Here is a 23,430-nt window from a genome sequence, read left to right on the forward strand (position 1 = left end):
TCAGCCTATTAAGGAGGACTCTAGCAAGAATCTTGCCTGCAATGACTAAGGGAGAGATCCCTCTGTGATTGTTGCTGGACAATCTATTCCCTTTACCTTTATAGAGATAGACAATGGAGGCATCCTTGAACTCCTAGGGGATAACTTCCTCTTGCCATATAACCTGGAAAATTTCAGTGAACTTTTGTATGAGCAATGGTCCCCCTACCTTGTGAATCTCAGCTGGAATAGAATCAGCACCAGATGCTTTGCCACACGAAAGGAGCCTAATGGCCCTCAAAACCTCTTCTTCACTTGGAAGTTCAGCTAAGAAGGGATTGACTTCAACCTGAGGTAAACGGTCAATGGCCTCAGCACTGATTGATGACGGTCTGTTGAGAACACTATGGAAGTGTTCAGCCCATCTCTCTAGGATCATATCCTTATCACTAATCAATGTGGCTCCATCAGCACTGAGCAGTTGTGATGCACCACAGGTTAGTTGTGGTATATGAATGTAATGGAATACTATTGTGCTAAAAGAAATGATGAGCAGGCAGACTTTAGAAAAAACTGGAAAGACTTATATGAACTGATGTTGAATGAAATGAGCAGAACCAGGAGAACATTGTACACAGTAACAGCCACATTGCACGATGACTGACTTTGATAGACTTAGCTGTTCTGAGAGTAAGAAATGAACCAAACTTCCATTTCCATAAGAGAATATGAAATATGCCAGAAGTCTTGTATTTGCTGGAGAAGGCTGGGAAACAAACTATTTGGAAATTCAAAATCCACAATGATGTGGAAGCCTGCTTATTAACATATCTAAAGGCCAACAACTCTTTAGATAAATTCTACTACTTCAAAGGCTGGAGAAGAATTTCATTACTTTTCTTATGTAAATGATGAAGGAACCTAAACATCCTGGGTTTGACTAAGGGAATTCCTTTAAAAGAATTTATAACTCGTCATTCTATAAAGAAAATGAGGAATGTGGCCCACGTGGGGTGGGATGAACCCTGGAATTCTGGCCAATGGGAGGCTGACAGGAAATTCAAATTGGAAACAGTGCGGAAAAAGGCCTGCATCGGTCTAAACAAATGTAGCGGTCCATTAGGAACTACAGTTCATTCAGGAAGGAATGAATGTAATTAATAATTAATAAAATTAATTTTAAAAATTAATAAAATTAATAAAAAATTTTAAAATAAATTAAAATTAATAAATTAATTTATTAAACTAATAAAAATTAATAAAAGCTTTCCTGATTTCACAACAAGTGTTGTTCTTGTTTAGAGTAAGTATGTTTGTCACATCAGCAATGCAAAGAGCGAAGACAACTCCAAAAACTCACAACAGAAAATGCTATCCATAATGGAAAATTCAGAGAAAGCTCTTTAGAGTCTGAATGCCCATGGAAGCATACTCTTTGCTCTCCTTTTCTTTTGTTGTTTTCTTTTGTTTCTTCTTTCTCATGGTTCCTTCCATTAGTTCTCATACTTCTTTACATCCTGACTAATGTGAAAATATATTTAATATGAATGGATAAGTAAAGCCTATATCAGACTGCACACCATTTTAGAGAGAGGGGAGGAGAGAGAGAGGGGGAGAAAATTTAAAACTCAATATCTAATGGAAGTGAATGTTGGAAACTAAAAATAAATAAATAATATATACATATAATATATTATGTATATGTATATGTATATGTATATGTATATATATATATATATATGTATATGAATGAATGATTTCAATGACTTTTATGAAAAAACTAACCTAACCTATGCGGCATAGAATTTAGGGAAACCACCAGCTTACATGGCAGAGCTCTAGGAAATATTATTCCCATCATACCCTTCCCCTTGGTGGCAAGTTCCAAAATATCTTTAAGAGTAGTGCCAGACTGAAATGGAAAAAGATACCTGTGAGCTGCCTATTAGCATAGAAAACCACAAATTAACCTTTCTGTGTTATATTTTCATATATTTTGTTCCAACATTTCCCAATTAAGTTTAATCTGGTTTGGTCGAGCTTGGGAGTTTTGCAGGCCATATACAGCCTATGGGCTGCAAGTTTGACACCTCTGTTCTAGAAAACCTTTTATTGTTTAAATGACTTCAGATATGTTACTGGATGACTTTGATCTTGGGAATGTGAGAAGTCCAGCATAAGCAGCATTGGTAAAGAAAAGTTAAAACAGAAAGGATAACCATTTTTTTCACTTTCTTTTTCCATACCTAGAGCAAGGTTGGTACTTAGTAAACACTTAATAAATGCTTATTGACTAAAAGAGAACAAAAAACAACTTGTAACGTAAAGCCCCCCTGAAGTAGCCAAATATGGGAGAATGAAGGCCAAAAATTTCGGACTTCACCTCTCCCTTCAGAAGGATTGATTCCCAAATCCGATGATGCTGGTCCATTTGGTACCACATCTTTTCAGGTTACAGTGTGTATCCTGATGTAAAGAGGTGACAGTGAGCTGACACAAGGAGCAGTTCCAAGAATGATAAATCTGTATTGAAAATGATGATCATTCCTACACGCTCACTGATCCTCATTACAGATCAGGTCCCTCTGTAGTATAGTGGCTAAGAGGTTCCGGGTGCATGGTGTGTTCTGGGAGCACTAGCACCTCTGGTGTGAGAGCTACTCATCCACCTTTGGTGTCTATCTGGTACTCGGCTCTCATCTGTGGCTCCAAGAAACTATAACATGCCAGCAGCCACATCCAATAAACTGTCTCTGCAGACAAGCTAAACTAGGTTGATGGGCCTCAAACCTGTCAGTGCATTAGGGGATGTGAAGACTTCCCCTGGTGGAATGGGCGGATGTGAACAATTTATTCCAACAGCCATGAAGGCAACTGAAGCAGGTGCTGTGGAGCACTTAGAGCTTGGTCAGACATCAAAGACACAAAGGTCATCCAGTGCATCCTGAGCCATAGCCAGTCATCCTGATTTTTGTCTTGTCACTGGACTTCGATGAGTGAGATGAGAGAGTGAGGCTGATGCCTTTGGACAACTTTGCCTCCCTTAAATCCAATTCATGCACAAGTGAAGACATCACCCAATGATGCCATTGGTCCTCTTTGAAAACAAAAGATGAACAACCACAGCTAAGAGATTTGCCTCCTTGCAAATAGCCAGAGTCAATACCATGAATTCCCTACATCATGTTCCCCAAACCATCAGCCAATACTTCTTCCTTCATAGGAGCCCTATGGAATTGGTAGCAGGAGTGATATAAAATCTTTGTAAGTAACTTCTGAGGGACTGCTCCCTACTTCTGCAGCAGCTAGTTAGACAATTTCATCTTCCTCTTGTCACCTTCCAACAATGTCGCTTTTTGATACTCTCCAGAATGGAAGTCGCCTTTCAATAAAGCCAACTCATGGTTGCTCTGCTGTTGCTGGGGCTACTTGCAGCTCCCTATTCTAGGGTCTAACAATATCCCTCTGCTCCAGGGCAAGAACTCTGCCGGGGTTGCAGCCATAGGCAATGAAGCCTCTGGGGATTGACTCTACCCCACTGAGTCGGGACCTAAGCAATGACCCCCATGCTGGCACCTGCTAGTCACTACAGCTGTCACTGTCCCTGTATTAGGACAGGAGTTCTGCCTCCCCCTATCCCAGGACCTTATTGCTGCTCTCCTACGCCAGGCTGAGTGCTACCCCCTGAAAATCATTTCAGATGATTTGGCCCCCAATAAGGGCCAAAGCTTGAACTAATCAATCAGACTAAAATGCCCTTTCCTGTGTCAGCAACTTCAAAGACCTGTTTATGACAGGATGCCTGCAACCAGACTGGTGGGATTCTTTTTATCTTAGTATCCCAGAGGCATATGCTAATTGGAGAAGCTCAGATATCCTGGGATCTTAATTTCAAACTGACATTGTTGTCTTGTGAATTTGTATTTACAACTTACTCAACTAAGAAACTTCCTTTCTCATGGTATAGTTAAACACATATGAAAACCATAGATCTGAGGGACATCGACATCCTGAGATTGTCCTAAAACATATAAAAGCGTTGTTATTCTTTTATCAGTCAGAACTTATATTTTGGCTCCTTGTATGTACAAGTTTGCTAGCTCTGGCTAGCTTTAAGGGAATAAACAATATGGATTTACGTATCATCTAGCCTGTTTGCCTCTTTCACCAAACCTTCAGGTTGACACCCCATATGCCAGAGCCTGAAGGCTTCACCCTGTACTAGGCTGAACACAACCACAGGTGCTGCCATGGTCTTCCTATACCAGATTGGGCACTACCATCTGGTGCTGGGGATGCTACCCACTGCCAGTGCTGCAGGCCAAGCTGTCATTGCCACAGTGACAAAGTCAGGAGTAATGGCCAGAACTTGTTCTCTGTCTGTTATGGGAAAATGGTAGCCATTTTGGCCAAGGTACAGGAGGGCACCTAGGCTCTGCAGAGGCCCAGAATCCAAGCCGTGGTGGAAGTCTGGGGTGGGGGGGTGTGGTATGAGAAGGGAAAAGAAGGCAGAGAGACAGAGACAGAGAGACAGAGACAGAGAGACAGAAAGAGAGCAACAGAGATACAGAAACAGACAAAACACAAAGAGAAACAGAGAGAGAACAAAGAAAGACAGAAAGAGAAACAGACAGAAAGGTAGAGAGACAGAGATACAGAGGCAGAAAACAGAGAGAAAGATAGAAAGACAGAGACAGAGAGAGACAGAGACATATACCATTCACAGTTCTAGAGTAAGAGTGGAAAGTGTCTCCTTTTAAATATTTGAAGCAGATGAAACCCCTCCAACCTCATAACTGGAGTGCGTTTGCCTATCTACCAAATTCTGAAATTGTTCTTGGGCTCTTAGGGAAAATCAAACCCTGTCCTTTCAAGTACCTCCTCCATTGCCTTGTACCAAAGGGCCCCAACCATGTCCACTGTCTTCTCCAAGGGCATGCTGAGAGTCATTCAGTAGCTTTCAGATTATCCCAAAATGAATTTCTCCTGGAGAGGGGTGGTTGGGAAGTGAACAACAACTGGAGGACCTGGAAATCACCATCACCACCCAAATTCAAGGTGTAAGGGGATCCAAGTTGCCCAAGACCTGAAGACTGTAGCCCATGGAGCCCAGGTTTAGAAACCCTGGAGCAGAGTGCCCAACAAATACAAGCTTTTGTACCAAGAGTGTGAACGAGACAAAATGTCTAGCTCCCAATATGGATTATAGCATGTTCTTAGATGGAGTTAAAAACACAGCCATGTGCCGAGGAAGCAGGCAAAGGAGATTCTCAAGGCAGGTTATCCCCAAGTGTATAACAAGGTGATCAGGTCACCACGTGCAAGGGGAGCCCCTTGCAAGAAGAGCTCCTTGTAACAAGTCCATGCATAAAAGGAACCTTATTTGCTACTCTTCTAGCACACTAACAGAGAATCATCCAAATTTCTCAACTCCAATTATGCAAGGGAAGAGAGGGAGAAAGAGAAATCCAGGCCAAGTGATCATTTTCTTTGTAATATTTCAGAAGTATAGGTAGCCACTCGGAGGTCCCACTGCCAGATATAGGCTCTGAGGAGATCAAAGACAGAAAGTCCCTATATATGCCATAATATTTATATCAACTTATGTAGTGGCAAAGAATTGGGGGAAGGAGTAGGTGCTCTTAGACATTGGCTAAACCAATAGTGTAAGTCAGTGAACAAACATGTCTTAAGTGCCAGGGACTGTGCTAAATTCTGGGGATACAGAAAGAGGCAAGACAGTCCTTCACCTCAAGGGGCTTACAATAGAAAGAGGAGACAACATGTAAATAAACATATACAAAACAAGCCAGATACAGGTTAAAAAGGAGATAAGGAAAAGAGAGAAGGCCCTGGAATGGAGAGGGGTTGGGGAAGGTTTCCTGGAGGAGGTGGGATTTTAGTTGGAACTTGAAGGAAGTCAGGGAGGTCAGTGGTGGGAACAAAGGAGGGAGAGTGTTCCAGGCATGGAGAATACCCAGAGAAAATGCCCAGAGATGAAAGAAGAAAGGTCTTGTTTGTGAAACAGCTGGGAGGCTGGTGTCACTGGGTCCAAGGGTGTGTGGTTAAGAGTAAGATGTAAGAAGACTGGAAAGGTAGGAGGGGGCTGGGTTAGGAAGGGCTTTGAATTCCAAACAGAGCATTCTGTATACGATCCTGGAGGCAATAGGGAATTACTAGAATTTATTGAGTGTGTGTGTGTGTGTGTGTGTGTGTGTGTGTGTGTGTGTGTGTGTGTGTGTGTGTGTGACATGATTGGACTTGTTCCTTAGGAAAATCACTTTACTGGTCAAATGGAGAGTGGACTAGAGTGGGGAGACTTGAGGCAGGAAAACCCACCTGAAGGCTACTGTAATAGTCCAGGTATGAGCTGAAAAAAGCCTTCATCAGGGGGATGGCAGTGTCAGGGGAAATTTACAGGCCTTAGCACCAGCTTGGATCTAGGGGGGGTGAGAGAATGAGGAGTTCAAAATGACTCCCAGGTTAGCAACCTGGGGGTCTGGGAAGATGGTGTTGTCTTCTATAATAACAGGGAAAGTAGAAAGGAGGAAGGTTTAGGGGGAATGATAAAAGAGTTCTATTTTGGACATTTTGAGCTTAAGATGTCTACTGGAAATCCAGTTTGAGATGTCTGAATAGCAGTTGGAGACATGAGATTGGTTAGCAAAGGAGTAAAGGTAGATTTGAGAATCATCAGCATGGAGATGATAGTTAAATCCATGAAAGCTGATGATGTAGTAATAGAGGAAGTGATGTAGTAATAGAAGAAGAACTGAGGGACACTCAAATTAACAGGCATGATCTGGAGGAGGATCCATCAAAGGAGACAGAGAAGGAGCAGTTAGGTAGGTGGAGAAACAGCAAAAGAGTGAGTGGTGTCCCAAAAAATCTAGCAACAAGAAAGTATGAAGGAGGAGAGAGTGATTTGCAGTATCCAAAGCTGCAGAGAGGTCTAAGAGAATGGGAATTGAGAAAAGGCCGCTGGATTTGGCAACTTTAGAGATAACAGTTTTGGTAGCATAATGATGTCAGAAGTCAGACTGTAAGAGGTTAAGAAGCCAGATTGCTGTTATGTTTGTCCTTCATTCTCAAAGAGGACCATGACATCAAGATGATGATATGACTTGCACTCGACTTTGATTTCAGTGAGGGAGGTCTCTGCAAGGTCACCAGCCTCACTTTCTCCTGCTGAGCCATCTGGGTCCAGTGGCCTGAGAGTCATCAGGATAACTGGAGATGGCCCAGGTGGAGTTTCAGTTGGGACTTAAAGGAAGCCAGGGAGGTCAGCATGCAGGGCGGAGGAGGGAGAGTATTCTAGCCACGGTAGACAGCCATACTAAATGCCCAGAGCCAGAGATGGAGGGATTTGTTCATGGAACAGTCAGGAGGCCAGTATCACTGGATAGAAGAGTAAATGCCAGGGAGGAAGGAATGTATGAGAAGGTATATGCGGCAAAGATCTCAGCTGAGAAGGTGGGGCAGGGGAGCCATGGAAGGTTTAAGGAGGGATGAGAAAGTTTGAAAGAACTGCTATGGAGAGTGAGTTGATGGGACAGGTACAGTAGGATTGCCTAGCAGCAGTGAGGGCCCAGGTAACATAAATTTGTAGTGAACCCAATCAGAATGGTTGTGTGAATTTCTACACCTTCATTCAGCAGCACATGTGTAGTAGCAAAGGTGACATATGGTAGCAGGGATCCAAGATTGAAGCTTGACAGGATACAATTAATGATATGATGAGGGGGCAGGGATCCAAGAGAAGAAGTCAGTGTAGAGTTGAACTGGTTCACCAATGGATCAAAGTAGAGAGTGTAGCTAGTGTAGATGGCCTGGGAGAGAACTGAAGGGTCAAGTGATTGGAGGGCATGGTGTAGAATGAGAGCAGGACCTGCTATTGGAAGGCAGAAGGAGAGATGGAAAGCTAATAGACTGTGATCAAATAAGCACATTTTTAACTTCCTGAACATGGAAGTAGTGTATTGGTAGGCTTGGGACGTAGTGATCAAGAGTATGACCATCTTTGTGTGTGACTGAGGTGGAGTGAAACAGTATGTCATGGGAAGAGAGTAGGATGAGGAACTGTAAGGTTATAGATTTACACGCATGCATACATATACATGTATACACACATATATTATATATAATATACATGTATATGTATGTGTGTGTGTGTGTTGAAGTCCTCTAGTATGAGGGCAGAAGTTGGGAAGGAGAGAAAAGTACTTAACTCATATAGAAAAGAGAGGAGGGTCCTGGAGGTCTGCTGACCACAGCTACAAGGATTTTGATTGGCTGATAGATGTGAATTTAGTGAACCTCAAAGGAGGAAAAGCTACTGAGTGATGGTGGGAAAGTGAGAACCTGAAAGTGACGATGGGGAATTTCAATTTCCCCACCTTGAACAATAAATCAAGAAGAATGAATGAAAGTGTGTCCAGTGTTGGAAGAGGTGGCCAGGGTGGTTGTATTATTAGGATTCAATCAAAGTCAGGCCTCAATGAGAGCCTGATACGGAAGGAGTTGGAAAGGAAAACATTTATGAGGAAAGCAAGTTTGTTGCCTATGGAATGATCATCTCAGAGGGCACAGTGGAAAGGGGAGGTAGCTTAGGGGTAGGACATTGGGGGGGGGAAGGGGAGAGTGTGGAGTGAGTTGAAGGGAAAGGGAATAAGGAATTGGGCAGCAGGGGTGGGGACTGGTGTTGGAACGATGACCTATGGGGGTTTGGAATCACAGAGATGGGAAGAATAGGATGGAGTGGGGAGTCTGTTAATCATTAAAGGAACCTTTTAGAAAGATAATCATTGTCAATAGTGTCATATTTAAGTTTTAATTTTTGTTTTCTTAATGTTTTTTTAACACTGTTTTAAAAATTTCGAGTTCCCAATTTTATCCCTCCCCCATCACTCCCTCCCACCCATTCAGAAGGTAAGAAATAAAATATAAATTATACGTGTGATGTCATGCAAAATGTATTTATATAGTAGCCATGTTAGAAAAAAGCAAGAAAAATAAAGTGAAAAAAAGCATGCTTAAATCTTCATTCTGAGTTCATTAATTCTCTCTCTGAAGGAGGATAGCATTTTTCATCATTGGTTCTTTGGAATTGTCTTGATCAGAATAGCTAAGTCTTTCACAGTTGATCATCATTATAATATTACTACAACTGTATACACTGTTATCCTGGTTCTGCTCACTTCACTTGGCATCAGTACATATAAGTCTTCCCAAGTTTTTCTGAGACCATTCTGCTTGTCATTTCTTGGAGCACAATAATATTCCATTAATATTCCATTATAGTTCCACCACAACTTGTTTGGTCATTCCCCAATTGATGGGTATCCCCTTGATTTCCAATTCTTTGGCACCACAAAAAGAGCTGCTATAAATTGGTGCAGTGGATAGAGCACTGGGCCTGGAGTCTGAAAGACTGATACTCACTAGCTCCTGGGCAAGTCACTTAACCCTGTTTGCCTCAGTTCCTCATCTGTAAAATGAGCTGGAGAGGGAAATGGCAAATCACTCCAGTATCTTTGTCAAGAAAACTCCAAATGGGGTCATGAAGGGTGGGACACAACCAGAAAAACAACTAAACAAACAAAAAATATTTTTTTGTACAGATAGGTCATTTTCCCTTTTCTTTGATCTCTTTGGGACACAGACCTAGTACTGGTATTGCTGGGTGGAAGGGGTATGCAGTTTGATTGCTCCTGGAGCATAGTTCCAAATTATTCTCCAGAATGGTTAGGCTAGTTCACTACTCCACCAATAATGCATTAGTGCCCCATTTTTGCACATCCCCTCCAGGATTTGTCCTTTTCCTTCACTGTCACGTTAGCCAATCTTAAAGGTGTGAGGTGGTATCTTGGAGTTTTTTAATTTGTATTTCTCTAATCAATAGTGACATAGAGCATTCTTATAGGACTATAAATAGCTTTGATTTCCCCTGAAAATTGCCTGTTCATATCATTTGACCATTTATCAATTGGGGAATGGCTCCTGTTTTTATAGATTTGGTTCAGTTCCCTATCTGAGAAATGAGGCCTTTATCAGAAAAATTTTACTATAAAAATCTCCCCCACACTCCCTCACCCCTGTTTCCCATCCAACTTTGGCTGCATTAGTATTGCTTATGCAAAAGCCTTTTCAATTTCATGTAGTCAAAAATTATTTACTTCCTGTAATCCTCTCTTCTTGCTTTGTCATAAACTCTTCCCTTATCTACAGATCTGACGGGTACGTTACCCTTATTTACTCATGTTCTCACCCTTTACGTCTAGATCATTTATCCACTTTGACCTTATCTTGGTATACGGTGTAAGATGTTGGTCTATGCCCAGTTTCTACCAAACTGCTTTCTAGTTTTCCCAGCGTTTTTGTCCACTAGTGAGTTTTTGTTCCAAAAGGTTGGATCTTTGAGTTTATCAAACACTGGATTACTGTGGTAATTTACACCTCTGTATTGTGTACCTAATCTATCCCACTGATCCACTACTCTATTTCTTAGCCCAGTACCCAATTGTTTTCATGATTACTGCTTTGTTTGAAATCTGGTACTGGGAAGTCACCTTCCTCCATATTTTTTTTCCCACTGATTCCCTTGATATCCTTGACCTTTTGTTCTTCCAGATGGTTTATTATCTTTTCTAGCTCTACGAAATAATTCTTGGGTAGTTTCACTGGCATGACACTGAACAGGTAAAATAATCTGTCATATATTCACTTAGCCTACCTGAACAGTATTTCTCCAATTGTTTAGATGTCTTTATTTGTGTTGTGTTTCTATAACTCCTGGGTTTTGTCTTGGCAGGTAGACTCCCAAGTAGTTTATATTGTCGGTAGTTATTTTAAATAGAATTTCCTTACAGAAAAATGTTAATGATCTATGTGGGTTCTTTTTGTATCTTGCAACTTTGTTAAAGTTGCTTCAATTAATTTTTAATTGATTCTCTAGGGTTCTCCAAGTATATCATCATATCATCTGCAAAGAGTGATAGTTGTTTCCTCATTGCCAATTCTTATTTCTTCTATTTTTTTTTTTTTGTTTTATTGCTGTAGCTAGCATTTCTAACACAACATTGAATAGTAGTGGTGACCATGGATATCCTTGGTTCACCCCTGATCTTACCGGGAAGGCTTCCAGGTTATCCTTATTACAGAGATTGTAACTGGTCCTTGGTTTTAGATAAATGCTAGTTTTCATTTTAAGTAAAGTTCTATTTATTCTTATGCTTTCTAGTATTGTAACAGGAATGGGTGTTGTATTTTGCCAAAAGCTTTTTCTGCACAATTCAGATAATCATGTAATTTTTCTTGATAGTCAATTATGCTTATAGCTTTCCTAATATTGAACCAGTCCTTTATCCCTACAATAAATCCCACTTTGTCATAGAATATGATCTTTGTGGTAACATTTTTGTCATCTCCTTGCTAGCATTTTATTTAAAACATTTATATCAATATTCATTAGGGACACTAGCCTATAGTTTTCTGTTTTTACTCTCTCTGGTTTAGGTTTCAAAACCATTTTTGTCATAGAAGAAATTTAGTAGCATTCATTCTTTACCTACTCTCTTCAAATAGTTTATATAGTACTGGAATAGTTCTTTAAATGTTTGGTAGAATTCACTTCTAAATCCATCTGCTCAATTGTCACCTCCTCCAAGAGATCTTCCTCCTCCCCCCATCCCTTTGTATTTGCTAATTTATAACAGTAACTGTGACATACCCTCCCAGGAGAACAGAATTTCTTTTGGGGCAGGGGTGGAGACCATCTCACTTTTCAATTTATATCTTCAGTGTCTGGCACATGGTGGGCACTTAATGCTTGTTGACTGAAAAGTCACTTTTTTCCCCCTTAAAGATTGGGGGTCCCTGAGCTCTGCTTAGAGAAGAGCAAGTAAAACAGAACTTCTCCTGACAATATACTTGGCTGTGAAGGGCCCAAGGAAATAGGTCAGTTATAGATCCTGATCCCCCAAGAGATGAAGCTGGTACCATCCAACTTGGTCTTCCATGGCCTCATTCTTATATCTGTAAGTAGGTGTCAGCTCATGTAGGGGGCAGAAGTAGAAGTGAGTGCCACAGAATGCTCACAATTCTGCCATTGACTAGGAAATTAGCTGAATGCCAGGCAAGGATACCACTCATATAACCAGATGGCACTATGCTAGCTGAGGCCAAGGGAACAGGCAGCACGGGATGGCATCAGGTTCAGGGTACCTGAGATGTATACAGTTATCACAGAGAATGTTAGTCTAGACCTGTTTGTGACTTGTGAACTTGGTTTGATGGGGCAGTAGGGACCTACTTGTGACTTGGCACAAACCTGGGATAAAATGCATGTCATTTACATGAAAAAGACCAGAAAGAGGTAGAAGGGGAATTACTGTCACGTACGTAGCTTCGTTAAAAACTAAAGCTTCTGAATTCTTGGTGTGAATTGCAGGGAAAAACAGGGGCCTGAACCCTTAGATTATATTTAAATCCTGCTCATAGCTGCAGTGAGGAAGAGGCTCCCAGCCTCCAAGACAGTACAAGTCCAACATTCGAAAGAGAATCTCTGCAGTTGGAAGCAACGACTAGCAATCCCCGAATACCTTGGCCAATGGATAGGCTCTGTTTGAAGCCATATACAGGCTGAGGGTGGCTTCTTGAGGATAATCTCCATTTTTGCTCATCTGACCAAGTGCTCCTCTCAAATGGAGTGATCTTCTCATTGATAAAGAACTCTTGGGGGACCTAGGGGACCAGGGCTCTTCCACCCTATCAGATGAAATGCTTGCCAAGGTCAAAATTCTCTGTTTATTTCCCCTCAGAGGGAAATTTCTTGAAGGTGAAACTATCCCTGCTCTCCTTCCTTGGTGCCGCACTGGACCCCTGAAGGCTCTTTGAGTATCTGCTTACCTAGCATATGAAGCAGCCCCAGGCATCAACTAAGAATTCAGTTTATTAAAGGTAATTCTGAGTTAACTATGAAGGATTGCATATATCTTTAATTCTGCATCTAAGAGGAAGTGAGAGGACCAGATGGGGTGGGGAAGAGCTCTTGTGTGTCCACCCCAAAGTCAAGCCCTGCTAGACCAGGTAGTAGAGCCCTGCCCATAAGGAAGCAATGGACTTTGGGAAGCAGGGCAGAGTGGGCAAGAGGTCTATCAACAGACCTAAAGCAAGGGATGAGTTGGGGAGAAGACAGGAAGGGGAGGGAGAGCCTTGGACACATTAGGAGTCCGATTCGGCTATACCATGGTATATGCATGTATGGGGTTGGGGGGAGTGTGACAGACTGAAGGAAGGGTCCCCTCCCACTGGGGCTGAACTATCCCACCACCTGTTACATTCAGTTTCCAAGAGAGCTGGAGTGATCCGGAAAAAAGTGCAAGAAAGGATTCCTGGAAGGAGTAAGGCACTCGGAGAAGGGGCCTGAGAACTGCGCCAGCTCAGGGAAACAGGCGCCAGGTGGGCCTCCACTCCCATCTCAGCACCAGCCTCTCTCCCCTCATTCAGGTGGCTTTCTCTAGAGGGCAATCGATCCAGGGAGGGCCTGAACAGACGGCCAACCTGGGCAACTCCCAGGCCAGGCCTGCTGTGAGGTAAGGAGGGAAGAGAGAGGGGAGGCCCAAGAGTCACTGGGTGCCCATCGTGCGCTGAGGGATGCAGCCTTCGAGCTCCAGTGCCTCTGGCCAGCCCTCATATTTGTTGGTGCTCTTGCTGTTTTTCACGTGCTGTGGGGCGGCCAAGAGGAAAGAGAATGATGGGGCAGGAAGGCGCAGGGCACCCTGCGGCCAGGGGGCGATTCAGTAGCCAAAGGCTCTTGGACGGCCATTGCTCATGAGCAGCAACTTGTTACCCACTCTGAGCCTGTTTCCTCTTCTGTAAAATGGTCTTCACTTTGGCCTACTTTCTATGGGGGGTGGAGGAGTGGAGGAGGAGGGGGAATCCATTCCCTTGGGTCTAGACTCTGTCTACAATGGGGCAGGCCCCCTGGCCCAAAGGGTGAACCAAAGTGAAAGATAGCATTGTCTACCTTTCCCCACCTAGGGGCATTCTGGAAGGGGGTAGGGAGGCCCTTACAGACCTGCTCAAAGGGGCTCTTGTCCTGAACTCCTTTGGCACCAACAAATACCCAGCTGTCCCGGAAGGCCAGTTCCTTAGCATTTGTACTGCCCAGCTCACTGAAGATTTTCCTGGTTTCATCATTCATCCTGTAGCAGAAAAAGAAAGGAATCTGGGGTGTGGGGTGGGGTGGAGACAGGGAACCAGGCCACAAGGAAGGGAAACAGGGACGGAGAGGTGGAATCAAGAGCTCGGATCAGAAGCGTCTTACTTGGTGGCTGGGTCATCATAGGAAGCCACAAACACCAGTGTCCCTTCATGGAGTGGCCGGATGAACTTCAGCAAATCATTGACATCTAGAAAGGGAGGACAGCAGAGATCCATGCAAGATAATAGCTGAGGTCTGGCTCAGGGGACCCTGGAGGCCACCTAGTGGAGCCTTCCTACTGGAGAGGCTAAGGAAGTGACATTTGGATGAACCCAAGACCAGAGCAGGTGGCAAAGGCCAGGCCCCTGGGACCTTCTTGGTGCTCCCACTCTCCAGAAGCTCCCTCAGGGAATCTTCCTACCAGAGGGACATGACTGCTCACCCCTTTTGCCGTCCCGTCCCATTGTTCTGCATGTGCACTGGGATGCCAGAGACACAGGCCCCATACGTACACGTTGCTATCACAAAGGCACTTTTATGGTAGCAGAGAAACAGAAATGTCATGGTACCTAAATTCAACGGCCCCTTCGGCAGCAAGAGATGATCCTTCTGAGATTTGTATGAGCTGACCGAAAGAAGTGTACAGAGCCAAAAGAATGCTCAAATACCAGACGAATGGATCAAAGATCTCAGGAAACTGAGCTCTGAGCAAGTGAAAAACGCACTAATTGCTTCCAGAGAACATACAATCACGCCCATGTCCCTTCTCTTTGCAGAAGATGGGGACAATCAGAGCAGAATGTTGTCTATACTGTCAGATGACAGTCATTGGGTCGTTGCTTAACTGCTTTTATGTGTCACAAGACAAAGGAGGATTTCAATTGCAAAGAGGGGGAGAGGGGACTTTTCTAGAAATTACTGTGATGTATAAACTAAAATGTAAATGTAAAAACTACTGTGACGTAAAAAAATAAAGGCATCAGCAAAATGTATTTTCAAGAACTGGCTGTCCTTAAGTCTGAGGAATCCAAAAGGAAAGACAAAGAGACAGTGTGAGGCAGTCTCCCCTCCAAGGGAAGGATGGGCAGAGCTATGGAAGTGAGGGCTGGGAAGGACCCAGGGCTGGCCTCACTTGCTCTGGTCTCACTCACCTCCAGCCCACATGTCAAAGGATCTGGCCTCAAGGAGTTCCCCATTCACTCCTGCAATGGGAAGGTGGCAGGGTTAGGGCACAGGACCCCCCTGAGGGTGTCCACAAACACATCCTGGTCTCCTCCAAGGGGAAGTAACCTGTGGCCAAAGGGCTCAAGGGACTGCCAAGGTCAAGCTGAAATGGCTAAGGCTAAGACTAAGAGCTAACGAGCCTTCAGAAGATGTGGGGTCCAGGTTTTAGACCTCTCTCGGGAGGGCTCAGCAGCAAACACTTGTGAGAAACAAATCTTTACCGTGGACACTGGGGGAAGTAGAAAGAAGGGACAGCCAGGACTGTCGAAGACAGTGATCAAAGCTCTCTTGGCAATCCAGAGCCAATACAGCTAAAGAACTGCTAATCACCAGGGCCAAATGGAAGCTGGCATGGGCCAAAGGTATTTTTTACTAGGACGCTGATACAGCATGGTCCAGGGACAGCCCTCAGAGAAGATTCTAGAACCTTCTCCCCTGTCCCTGGCCTTGAACTCTCTAGACAATCCCCTTTTCCCTTCAAACCAGGTCCTCTGCATTCCTAAAAGCTAAGCTCAAAAGTCATCTCTGATGCCTTGGCATTCAAGAACCTCCTCATCCTTGCAGTTGACTGGCTCCCAGATCCCATTCTGCCTTATAGTCAAGATCATTCACGTCCAAGCCCACTAGCCGAGGAGTTAGCTGGGAGAGGACTCCCCCTCTCAGCACAGGGAAACTTGAAGGCCTGATGCCAATTGGCACTTATGAGAATTCAATCAAACTCATTTTATGAAACATCTACTTTGTGCAGACTGTAGGGCAGTCTCTCCCTTCTCCTAATGGAGCTTAGTCTAGTAAGTGAATGAATAAATTCAGTAATTTCCTTGTTTCTGCACCTATTAGACTGGGAGCTCCTCGAGGGCAGGACAGTACCTTTCTTTGTATCCCTAGTTTAGGGGGCCACCTCAATTGTCCTGATCTGTATCCCACCACTGGACCTAGAAGGCCTGGGAAGAGAAAGTGAAGCTGGTGACCTTGCACAGCGCTGCCTCACTTAAATCCAATTCACTTGTAAGTCATGGCATCACCTTCCTGATGTCAAGGTCCTCTTTGAGAATGAAGGACAAACCACAACAATACCTAGTGAGGCCCAATGCCTGGCACATAGTAGGGGCTTAATAAATGCTAAATGATGACTGAACTATGTCAGTGGCAGGAAAGAGAAATGAATCCCAGACTTTTTCATGGAATCCAAGAACCAAACAACAGGCTACAAGCAAATTGGAAAGGCAAGGAGGCAGCAAGGTCTAGAGGGACTCCGCTCATCCTCCATGGTCCTGCAAGGTTAGAACCATGCCAGCTGGGAGGGGCTGCTCAGAGCATCTCCCCTACAGCAACTCTGCCTCAATTCTCACTACTGGAATTATTTGTTAGGGTGGGTCCCTACCCCAATCCAATCTTTTGGTTGACACCCTGTCAAGGTCTATTTTCTAGTTTACACTGTGATGACCAGGCTTTGAAGACTGCACCTTCAGCCCTCATCCTCATTTCTTGGGAACCAAGGAGAGGGCTGTACTAGGTTGTCAAGGAGAAAGGGCATGAGGACCAGGCAAGCCATTCCTGAGAGGGGAGAAAGGAAAGGGCTTCAGAGCTTTGATGAGATGAGGATGGAGAGGAAACAGAGAAATCCCAGCCTCATCTGGTATTAAGACAGGCTTATGAGTCATAGTCCCCAAAGGGGAAGGATTGGCCCAGCAAGGGCCTGAGAATCACATGTACTATGCAGATCCCAAGGGAAGATGGGACCTAATTTGTTCTGGATTTGTCCCACAACCAATGTCTTGTTAGCCCAGAGCACTGAAAGGATCACTGAGGGCCCAGTGGAGAAGCAGCAAAACAAGCCAGACAACAACATTCCAAGGCTGTCCAGGAAGAGTGCAAGAGCTAGAGAGATTTTAAGAGAAACCCTCCCAACTGTAACTGTGTCAGAGGCAATGGCCCAAATGAGACACATGAAGTAGCACTTAGGGGCAGCGAGGGTATGCCTTAGACAGGAGAATATGGAAAGCAAATTATTTGGGGGCTCTTGCTCTTCCATAGGAGATGGGGTAGGAACTCCTTTCTCATTCTCTCTTTCTAGGTCCATGTACAGGATCTGCTCCCAGAGCCTGCCAAGTCCAGAATGGAGTGGGCTATGGACTCACCATTTACCAGGGCAATGTTCAGCCCCCGTCCAACATTGTCCTTTACGCTGCTCATCAGCCTGGGGAACAGAACAGTAACACTTGTGATGGGGAAATAGGGAGAGAGAGAAAACCTATTCCTCTCTTTGTACCTCGATTCTCCCCACTCTGGGGAGAGATTCTCCCTCTCATCCATCACTCCACCCCCTTCTTCCCACCACCCTGGTGACCTGTCCCTCAATTTTCTCACATCTTATCCTCGAGGCATATCTTGGGTCCGATGACATTGGCGGCCCCACTGACCACACGGAAGGCCAGGTGCTGTTCAGGACATGGCTGGGGCAGGCCACACTTATACTTCCTGGCCCGGGGCTCTGAGCAGAGACAGTGGTGCAGTGTGGTCAACTACAGGGCTCAGGGACAAGGAGCAGAGATGCTTACTCAGCTGCCCCAGTCTCAACAGGGCCAGGATCCATGGCAGGTGTTAGCAGGAGCAGGAAAGCAGAGGGATCAGGAAAGAGAGAATGCCAGCATAAAAAGAGAACCCCCAAACACAGGAAGGACATGGAATGAGGAAGGCAGCAGGCAGGCCAGGAGACTAGGGGAATGAAAGATAGGCAGAAAAGGGAATAGTGGGGAAGGAGGAGGGGGAGGGGCTGGACCTGGGCAGGGCACTGAGAGGAAAAGGGTGCTGACTGATTCCCTGCCCAAAGTCCCTTGGCAACTGGCCAGCTACTTCTGATGAGGTGAGCACAGCTAGATGAAAGAGCCTCCCACATCCCTGCCCCTCTGCCCCCACCCCTGACTGGGCTTGCTGGAGGAGGTCGAAGATTTCTCTGTGCCCCATCAAACTCATGCAGACACACTCACTGTCATGCCTGGCAGGGCGGCTGGCCTCAGGGCTGGGCTGGACAGACCACAGGGAGAAGGCCCTTTCTGCTACTGACAGGAGAAGAGAAACGGGGAAGGGGGAAGTAGGGACGGCAACAGAGAGGACAGGATGGGACAGTCTGTGAAACGGTTGGGATAGCGCTAAAGGCAAGTAATGACTGGCAGCAGGGGCCACAGGGCACAAGCAGAAAAGGGCAGGCACATCTATTCTGCCCCACCCCCAAATCCTAGGGCATGTGACAAGCGGACTCCCAGAACACCTCTCAGCTCTGCCCTTGATGCCTCTGGATCAGGAAAGGACAAGATGCCTATTTAGGGGTGCAAGAGAAAAGAGAACCATGGCTTCTCACAGATCAGCACACCAAAAAAGACCAATTCAAAGAGCCCCCAGGGTCTGAGAAAAGAAAGTGAGAGCAATTTCCTCCCTCCCTTTCTAGCCATTCATTAAATAAGCCCACTGGGGCAGAGGGGGGCATTTCTGGGGCACATGAGAGAAGACTGCGTAGGGACTCTGCACTATCACCACCATGCATCACAAGAGGAGAAGGAATTCAGGGAAGGGGCCACATACCTACCTGTTGTCACTGCATTCTCAGGACCTGCAGAAGGGAGGACAGAGAGGGAGCAGTGTCACCCCAAATAGGAGTGGGCCCTCCCCCCTACCTGTTGAGGAGCCAGCATGGCTCCCCCTCCCCATCTCCTCATGGAGGCTAAATACAAGATACACTGCCTCATACATTTTTCCTCGGGTCCTTGGGCAAAGCCTTATTACTCTTATTTGAGACACATTCGAAATGACTTGCTTAGTCAGTTGGCTAGGTCCTGTTGGACTGGGAATAGGGACTAGTCCTGGGACTTCAGTGATATAAGGAACTCCCCCAAAATGCTCTCTACTAATGCCAGTCAACAGTTTCTGTTCAACTCAGTCTTAGCAAGTTGCCCAGAGAGGTAGGCATTACAAAGTGTCCAAGGGGAAAATCTTTGGCTTACAGCTGGATATTCAGGGAAGGGGGGGGGGGCGGGGAAGGATGCAGAGGGCCTCATTTGCACTCCTGGCTAAGGGGCAGGGCTTAAATGAGCTACCTAAGCAGAGCCCAGGGGAAAGGGAAGGGTTCAAGGGTGTAGGAAGGGGATATACTCACTACTGAAGAGCTGCTGTAGCCGAGAGAAGCCACTCCCATGTGTCCCCAGGAGAATGCTGCCCATGATCCAGGTGAGACCAGCAGTGAAGATGAGCACCACAATGCGCAGGGGGCCTGGAGAGATCCAAAGAGAGCTGCTCAGGGGCAGAAGGAAGACCCTAGGGCCAGGGCAGTAACACAATGACATGAGCTCCAAAGTCCTCAAGGTCAACCCAAACCAGAACATTCAACCAGTGCTCAGTCTCAGCTTGAAGACTTCAAGATGGGCAGAAATCATTATCTCCTCAGGCAAATCCTTTCGCTTTCAGACTCCCACACAAAGTTCTCTTTATATTAAGCAAAAATCTGCCTTTCTGTACCCTCCCCACAACCCCCACCCTCAGGTCTGCTTTTGGGAGTCAGGCAGAACAAGGCTAATCTCTTTGCCATCTCAGATCCTGGAAGACATAGATCCTATCCCCTTTCCTTTTCTTCAGGTTAAACATCTCTAATTTCTCCATTGTATCTGGGCTTGGACAGCCTAAACCTCAGTCCCTTTGGCATCCTAACTGCTTCCCTTTCTTTGTATCTTTTTGGAAGTGTTATGATTAGAGGTGAACACAGAACTCCAGACACGGTCAGAGTTGAGGGATCATTGCCTCCCTCCAGCCACCATCCGTCTGTCATGGAGAACCATGAGCATATTGCTTTTGGGGGCTATCATATTTCCTGCCAACCTAACTGACACACCCAGACCTGCCTTTAGCCACACAAATGATTTTTTTTTTTTTACCATACCTCCCACATTCTGAACTGGATTTTTGAACCTAAATGTGGGACTTAATATCATCCTTAAGAGATTTCATCTTACTCAAGCAGAAACACACACACACACACACACACACACACAGACACACACAGGGCCAATAATACAAGACAAAATCAAAAGTGCCACATAAGTCTAATTATCAAGCTTGGTCCCAAGGAGAAATGAGAAACACCTCCCTCTCTCTTCCCTTCCCTGCACAACAGTGGGGGGATTACAGGTGGGGGACATAGCTCATACTGTCAGGCTCAGCTGAGGCATAGCTCAGTTTACTGAATTTCTTCTTCCCCTTCTCTTTTTCATTCTTGTTACAAGGGATGGCTCTCTTCAGAAGGGAGAGCAAGAGAGGTAGGTAGTACATTGGCAAACAAAAATGATGTGACAGCAGAAATTACCCCCCAAATTTCATCTTATTCGACTAGCACACTTTCCCCAGGCTGTCAGGATCTCTTTTGTGGCCCAATTTAGGCATCTGTTGCATTTCAAATACTACCCGATGACCATTCACTTCACAAACATTTACTACAAATTATCTAGAGTAGCACGCCAGTCACGAATCTGTGGACACTAAGCTTGGAGGCACCTTCCAGGGCTTAGGAAGGAGGGAGTGAAAGGAAAGACACTTCACTCATGATAGTTTGAATTAGAAAATGTGAATAATTGATTGTAAATAATTATAATTGTGTGATAATTGTGAAGAAACTCTGAGGGTGTTCATTTTTGTTTTCTTGAACTTGCTCACATGCTCCATTTCAGTCAGTGGGACAGGTTGCAATGTAAGACAAGTTCCTGTGGTGTTGCCCCCTCCCCTCCACTGGTCTTGAGAGAGGACACTACCATAGATTTGGGGGGGGGGGGAAACTCATGTTTACCCAGGGGTACAATGTGTCCTAACGATCTTCTCCATTCAGGACTGAGGACCTCAGAAGCACTGATGTGAATAGCAGTTCTCCCTGATCTGGTCCTAAAGCATGCTCCTGGAAGTCCCAGGGACTTACTGTTGCCAACTCTCTTCTGCCCCCAAGCTGGTTACTCCCCTTCCCTTCTCACCTCCACCTATTTCTTCAAGTCCCTGGCCTTCCTCAAGGCTCAGCTAAAAGCAGCTGATGACACTATGGGGAGACCTGAGTTCCAATTCGACCTTACTAGCTGGTGACCCGGGGCAAATCCCTTTAACCTCTGTTTGCCTCAGTTTCCTCATCTGTAAAATGGAGATAATACCTCCCAAGGTAGCTGTGAGGATCCAATAAGATAGTATTTGTAAAGCACCTAGCACAGTGCCTAGCACACAGTAGGTGCTTAATAAATGCTCATTCCCTCCCTCTTTTAAGTACCACTGCTATACAAGGACTATCATATTAGGATTTTCCTAGTGGCTAGTGCTCAGCATCCCTCTCTAAACTTCTTTGTACATACTTCTTACAGGCTGCTTTCCCCCATGAATGAATGTTAGGAGGCTGAGGGGCACAAGGTAAATGTTTAGTAAATATTTGTGAGATGAATGAATGGATGAGCTTGAAAGAAGTCTCAGCTACCTCAGTTGGGGTTGAATAAGTGTGTAGAGATCTTGTCGAGCTGCATTTTGCAATAGATTCCTGTCATGATTTCTTCATTCGGCATTTGTCCCATTTTTCCCTCCCAAATTCCAAACTTCAGCCTTTAGCTAGCTTGGACCCATTTCTTGGGGAGCTCTTTCCTTATAATATTTAATATCATTTCTGGACTTTAATAAGGGCCAGAGCCTGAATTAATCAATCAGAAGAAGAGCCTGGACCTGACAATCTCTTTGTTCTCTGAAGTAAACTTAGGGAATGCCTCTTCTTAGGTCCACAAGGCCAGATGGGGCTGACTTAGCATGCTTTAGGAGACCCTTAACCTGAGACACTATCTTGAATCATGGGACTTTTTCCATATCTTCATATTTTGTGGACATATACTATGATACGGTATGTTAATGGTCAAGAAAACACAGCTATCCTAGGTCATCATTTCAACTGAAACTGTCAACTCTGTTACCTTCTTGTATTTACAACCTATCCAATTAAGAAATTCCTTTCTCATGGTCTAGTTAAACACATATGGAGACCATAAATCTGAGGGACACAGACATCCTGGGATTGTCCTAAAACAGACTTAAGCCTGGTCATTCCTGTAACAGTCAGTCAGAAGTTTTTCTGGCTCTATGATCATGTAACCACTAACTTTAAGGGAATAAACAAAATGCATTCAGCCTATTTGCCTTTTTTAACCAAAATTTCAGGTCAACAGTTATGGTGCTGTGACTCAGATTGGAAATGATGGACTAGGATGGAACGGCTCCCCACCTCACCAAAGCCAAAAGACTTAGGCACCTCAGGATTCATTTTTCCTGAGGTCTTAAACTTTAACTCCCAGTTTCCAAAGGACTCCCACTAGTTTAGCTGAAGTTCACAAATTCCCTTTAAGCTAGTTTTGGGGTGGGGACCAATTCCCGTTAAATCACTTTGCATTATTTAGGTCTCCTTTGCCGATCCATCTTAGGAAAATTAGTACAAGTATTGCTAGCACTAGTGTCAATTAACTAAAGATAGCCTAAATTATGTTGGCCATGGTAGGGCTCTTTTGGACAGGTCAAAGTTACTTTATCTCAAAACCAAATTAAGTTTAAAAGCCAACAAAACATCTAGCCAGCAGTGAGAATGTTTTCATCTTGGGCTTGCTGACATGGCTAAGGGAGAACATAAGGCATGAGTCTCTTCCCTTACAGCTCCCAAAGCTGTTTCAGCACCACCCCTGATACTGGCTAATTCCCTTCAGCCCACTCTCCCCTCTTTCCCAACAACCCCATCCCTTTTTTCTCCTCCAAACTCTGCTCCTCCTCTACACTATTCCTTGCTTCCTCCCTCCCCCCTTTCCCTTAAGGATTTCCTGCAGATTATAGCTGAGCTGGCCTCCCAGCTTGCCAAAACACTAGAAACACAAGTTGGGGGAGGACCTGGAAGCAAAAAGGGAGCTTTGAACAACTCCCATCCCAAACCCACACCCAACCCCTCCAACAGCCATAGAGGTGCTCTGAGCAAAGGGTGC

At 44.8% G+C, this 23,430-nt stretch overlaps 1 protein-coding gene across 16 annotated transcripts in view; it reads right to left on the minus strand.

Annotated features, from left to right (window-relative positions):
- The window catches only part of FAM3A (FAM3 metabolism regulating signaling molecule A), a 35,253-nt gene that overhangs the window by 5,823 nt on the left and 6,000 nt on the right, over positions 1-23,430 (minus strand). The window contains exons 2-10 of one of the 16 annotated variants that reach the window (XM_072626796.1): positions 19,560-19,673; positions 18,993-19,016; positions 18,636-18,725; positions 17,777-17,900; positions 17,548-17,606; positions 15,334-15,384; positions 14,306-14,390; positions 14,057-14,183; positions 8,939-9,478 (exon numbers count right to left, since the gene is read on the minus strand). In XM_072626796.1, the coding sequence (XP_072482897.1) occupies positions 9,455-9,478; positions 14,057-14,183; positions 14,306-14,390; positions 15,334-15,384; positions 17,548-17,606; positions 17,777-17,900; positions 18,636-18,725; positions 18,993-19,016; positions 19,560-19,673 (698 nt within the window). In that variant the 3' untranslated portion in view covers positions 8,939-9,454. Of the gene's footprint in view, positions 1-8,785; positions 9,479-12,910; positions 13,758-14,056; positions 14,184-14,305; positions 14,391-15,333; positions 15,385-17,547; positions 17,607-17,776; positions 17,901-18,396; positions 18,469-18,635; positions 18,726-18,992; positions 19,017-19,559; positions 19,674-23,430 lie in introns of those variants that run through there. The other 15 variants (XM_072626792.1, XM_072626787.1, XM_072626791.1 and 12 more) reach the window with 15 other exon arrangements.

This window comes from Notamacropus eugenii, chromosome X, assembly GCF_028372415.1.
Source record: "Notamacropus eugenii isolate mMacEug1 chromosome X, mMacEug1.pri_v2, whole genome shotgun sequence".
Lineage (NCBI taxonomy): Eukaryota > Metazoa > Chordata > Mammalia > Diprotodontia > Macropodidae > Notamacropus > Notamacropus eugenii.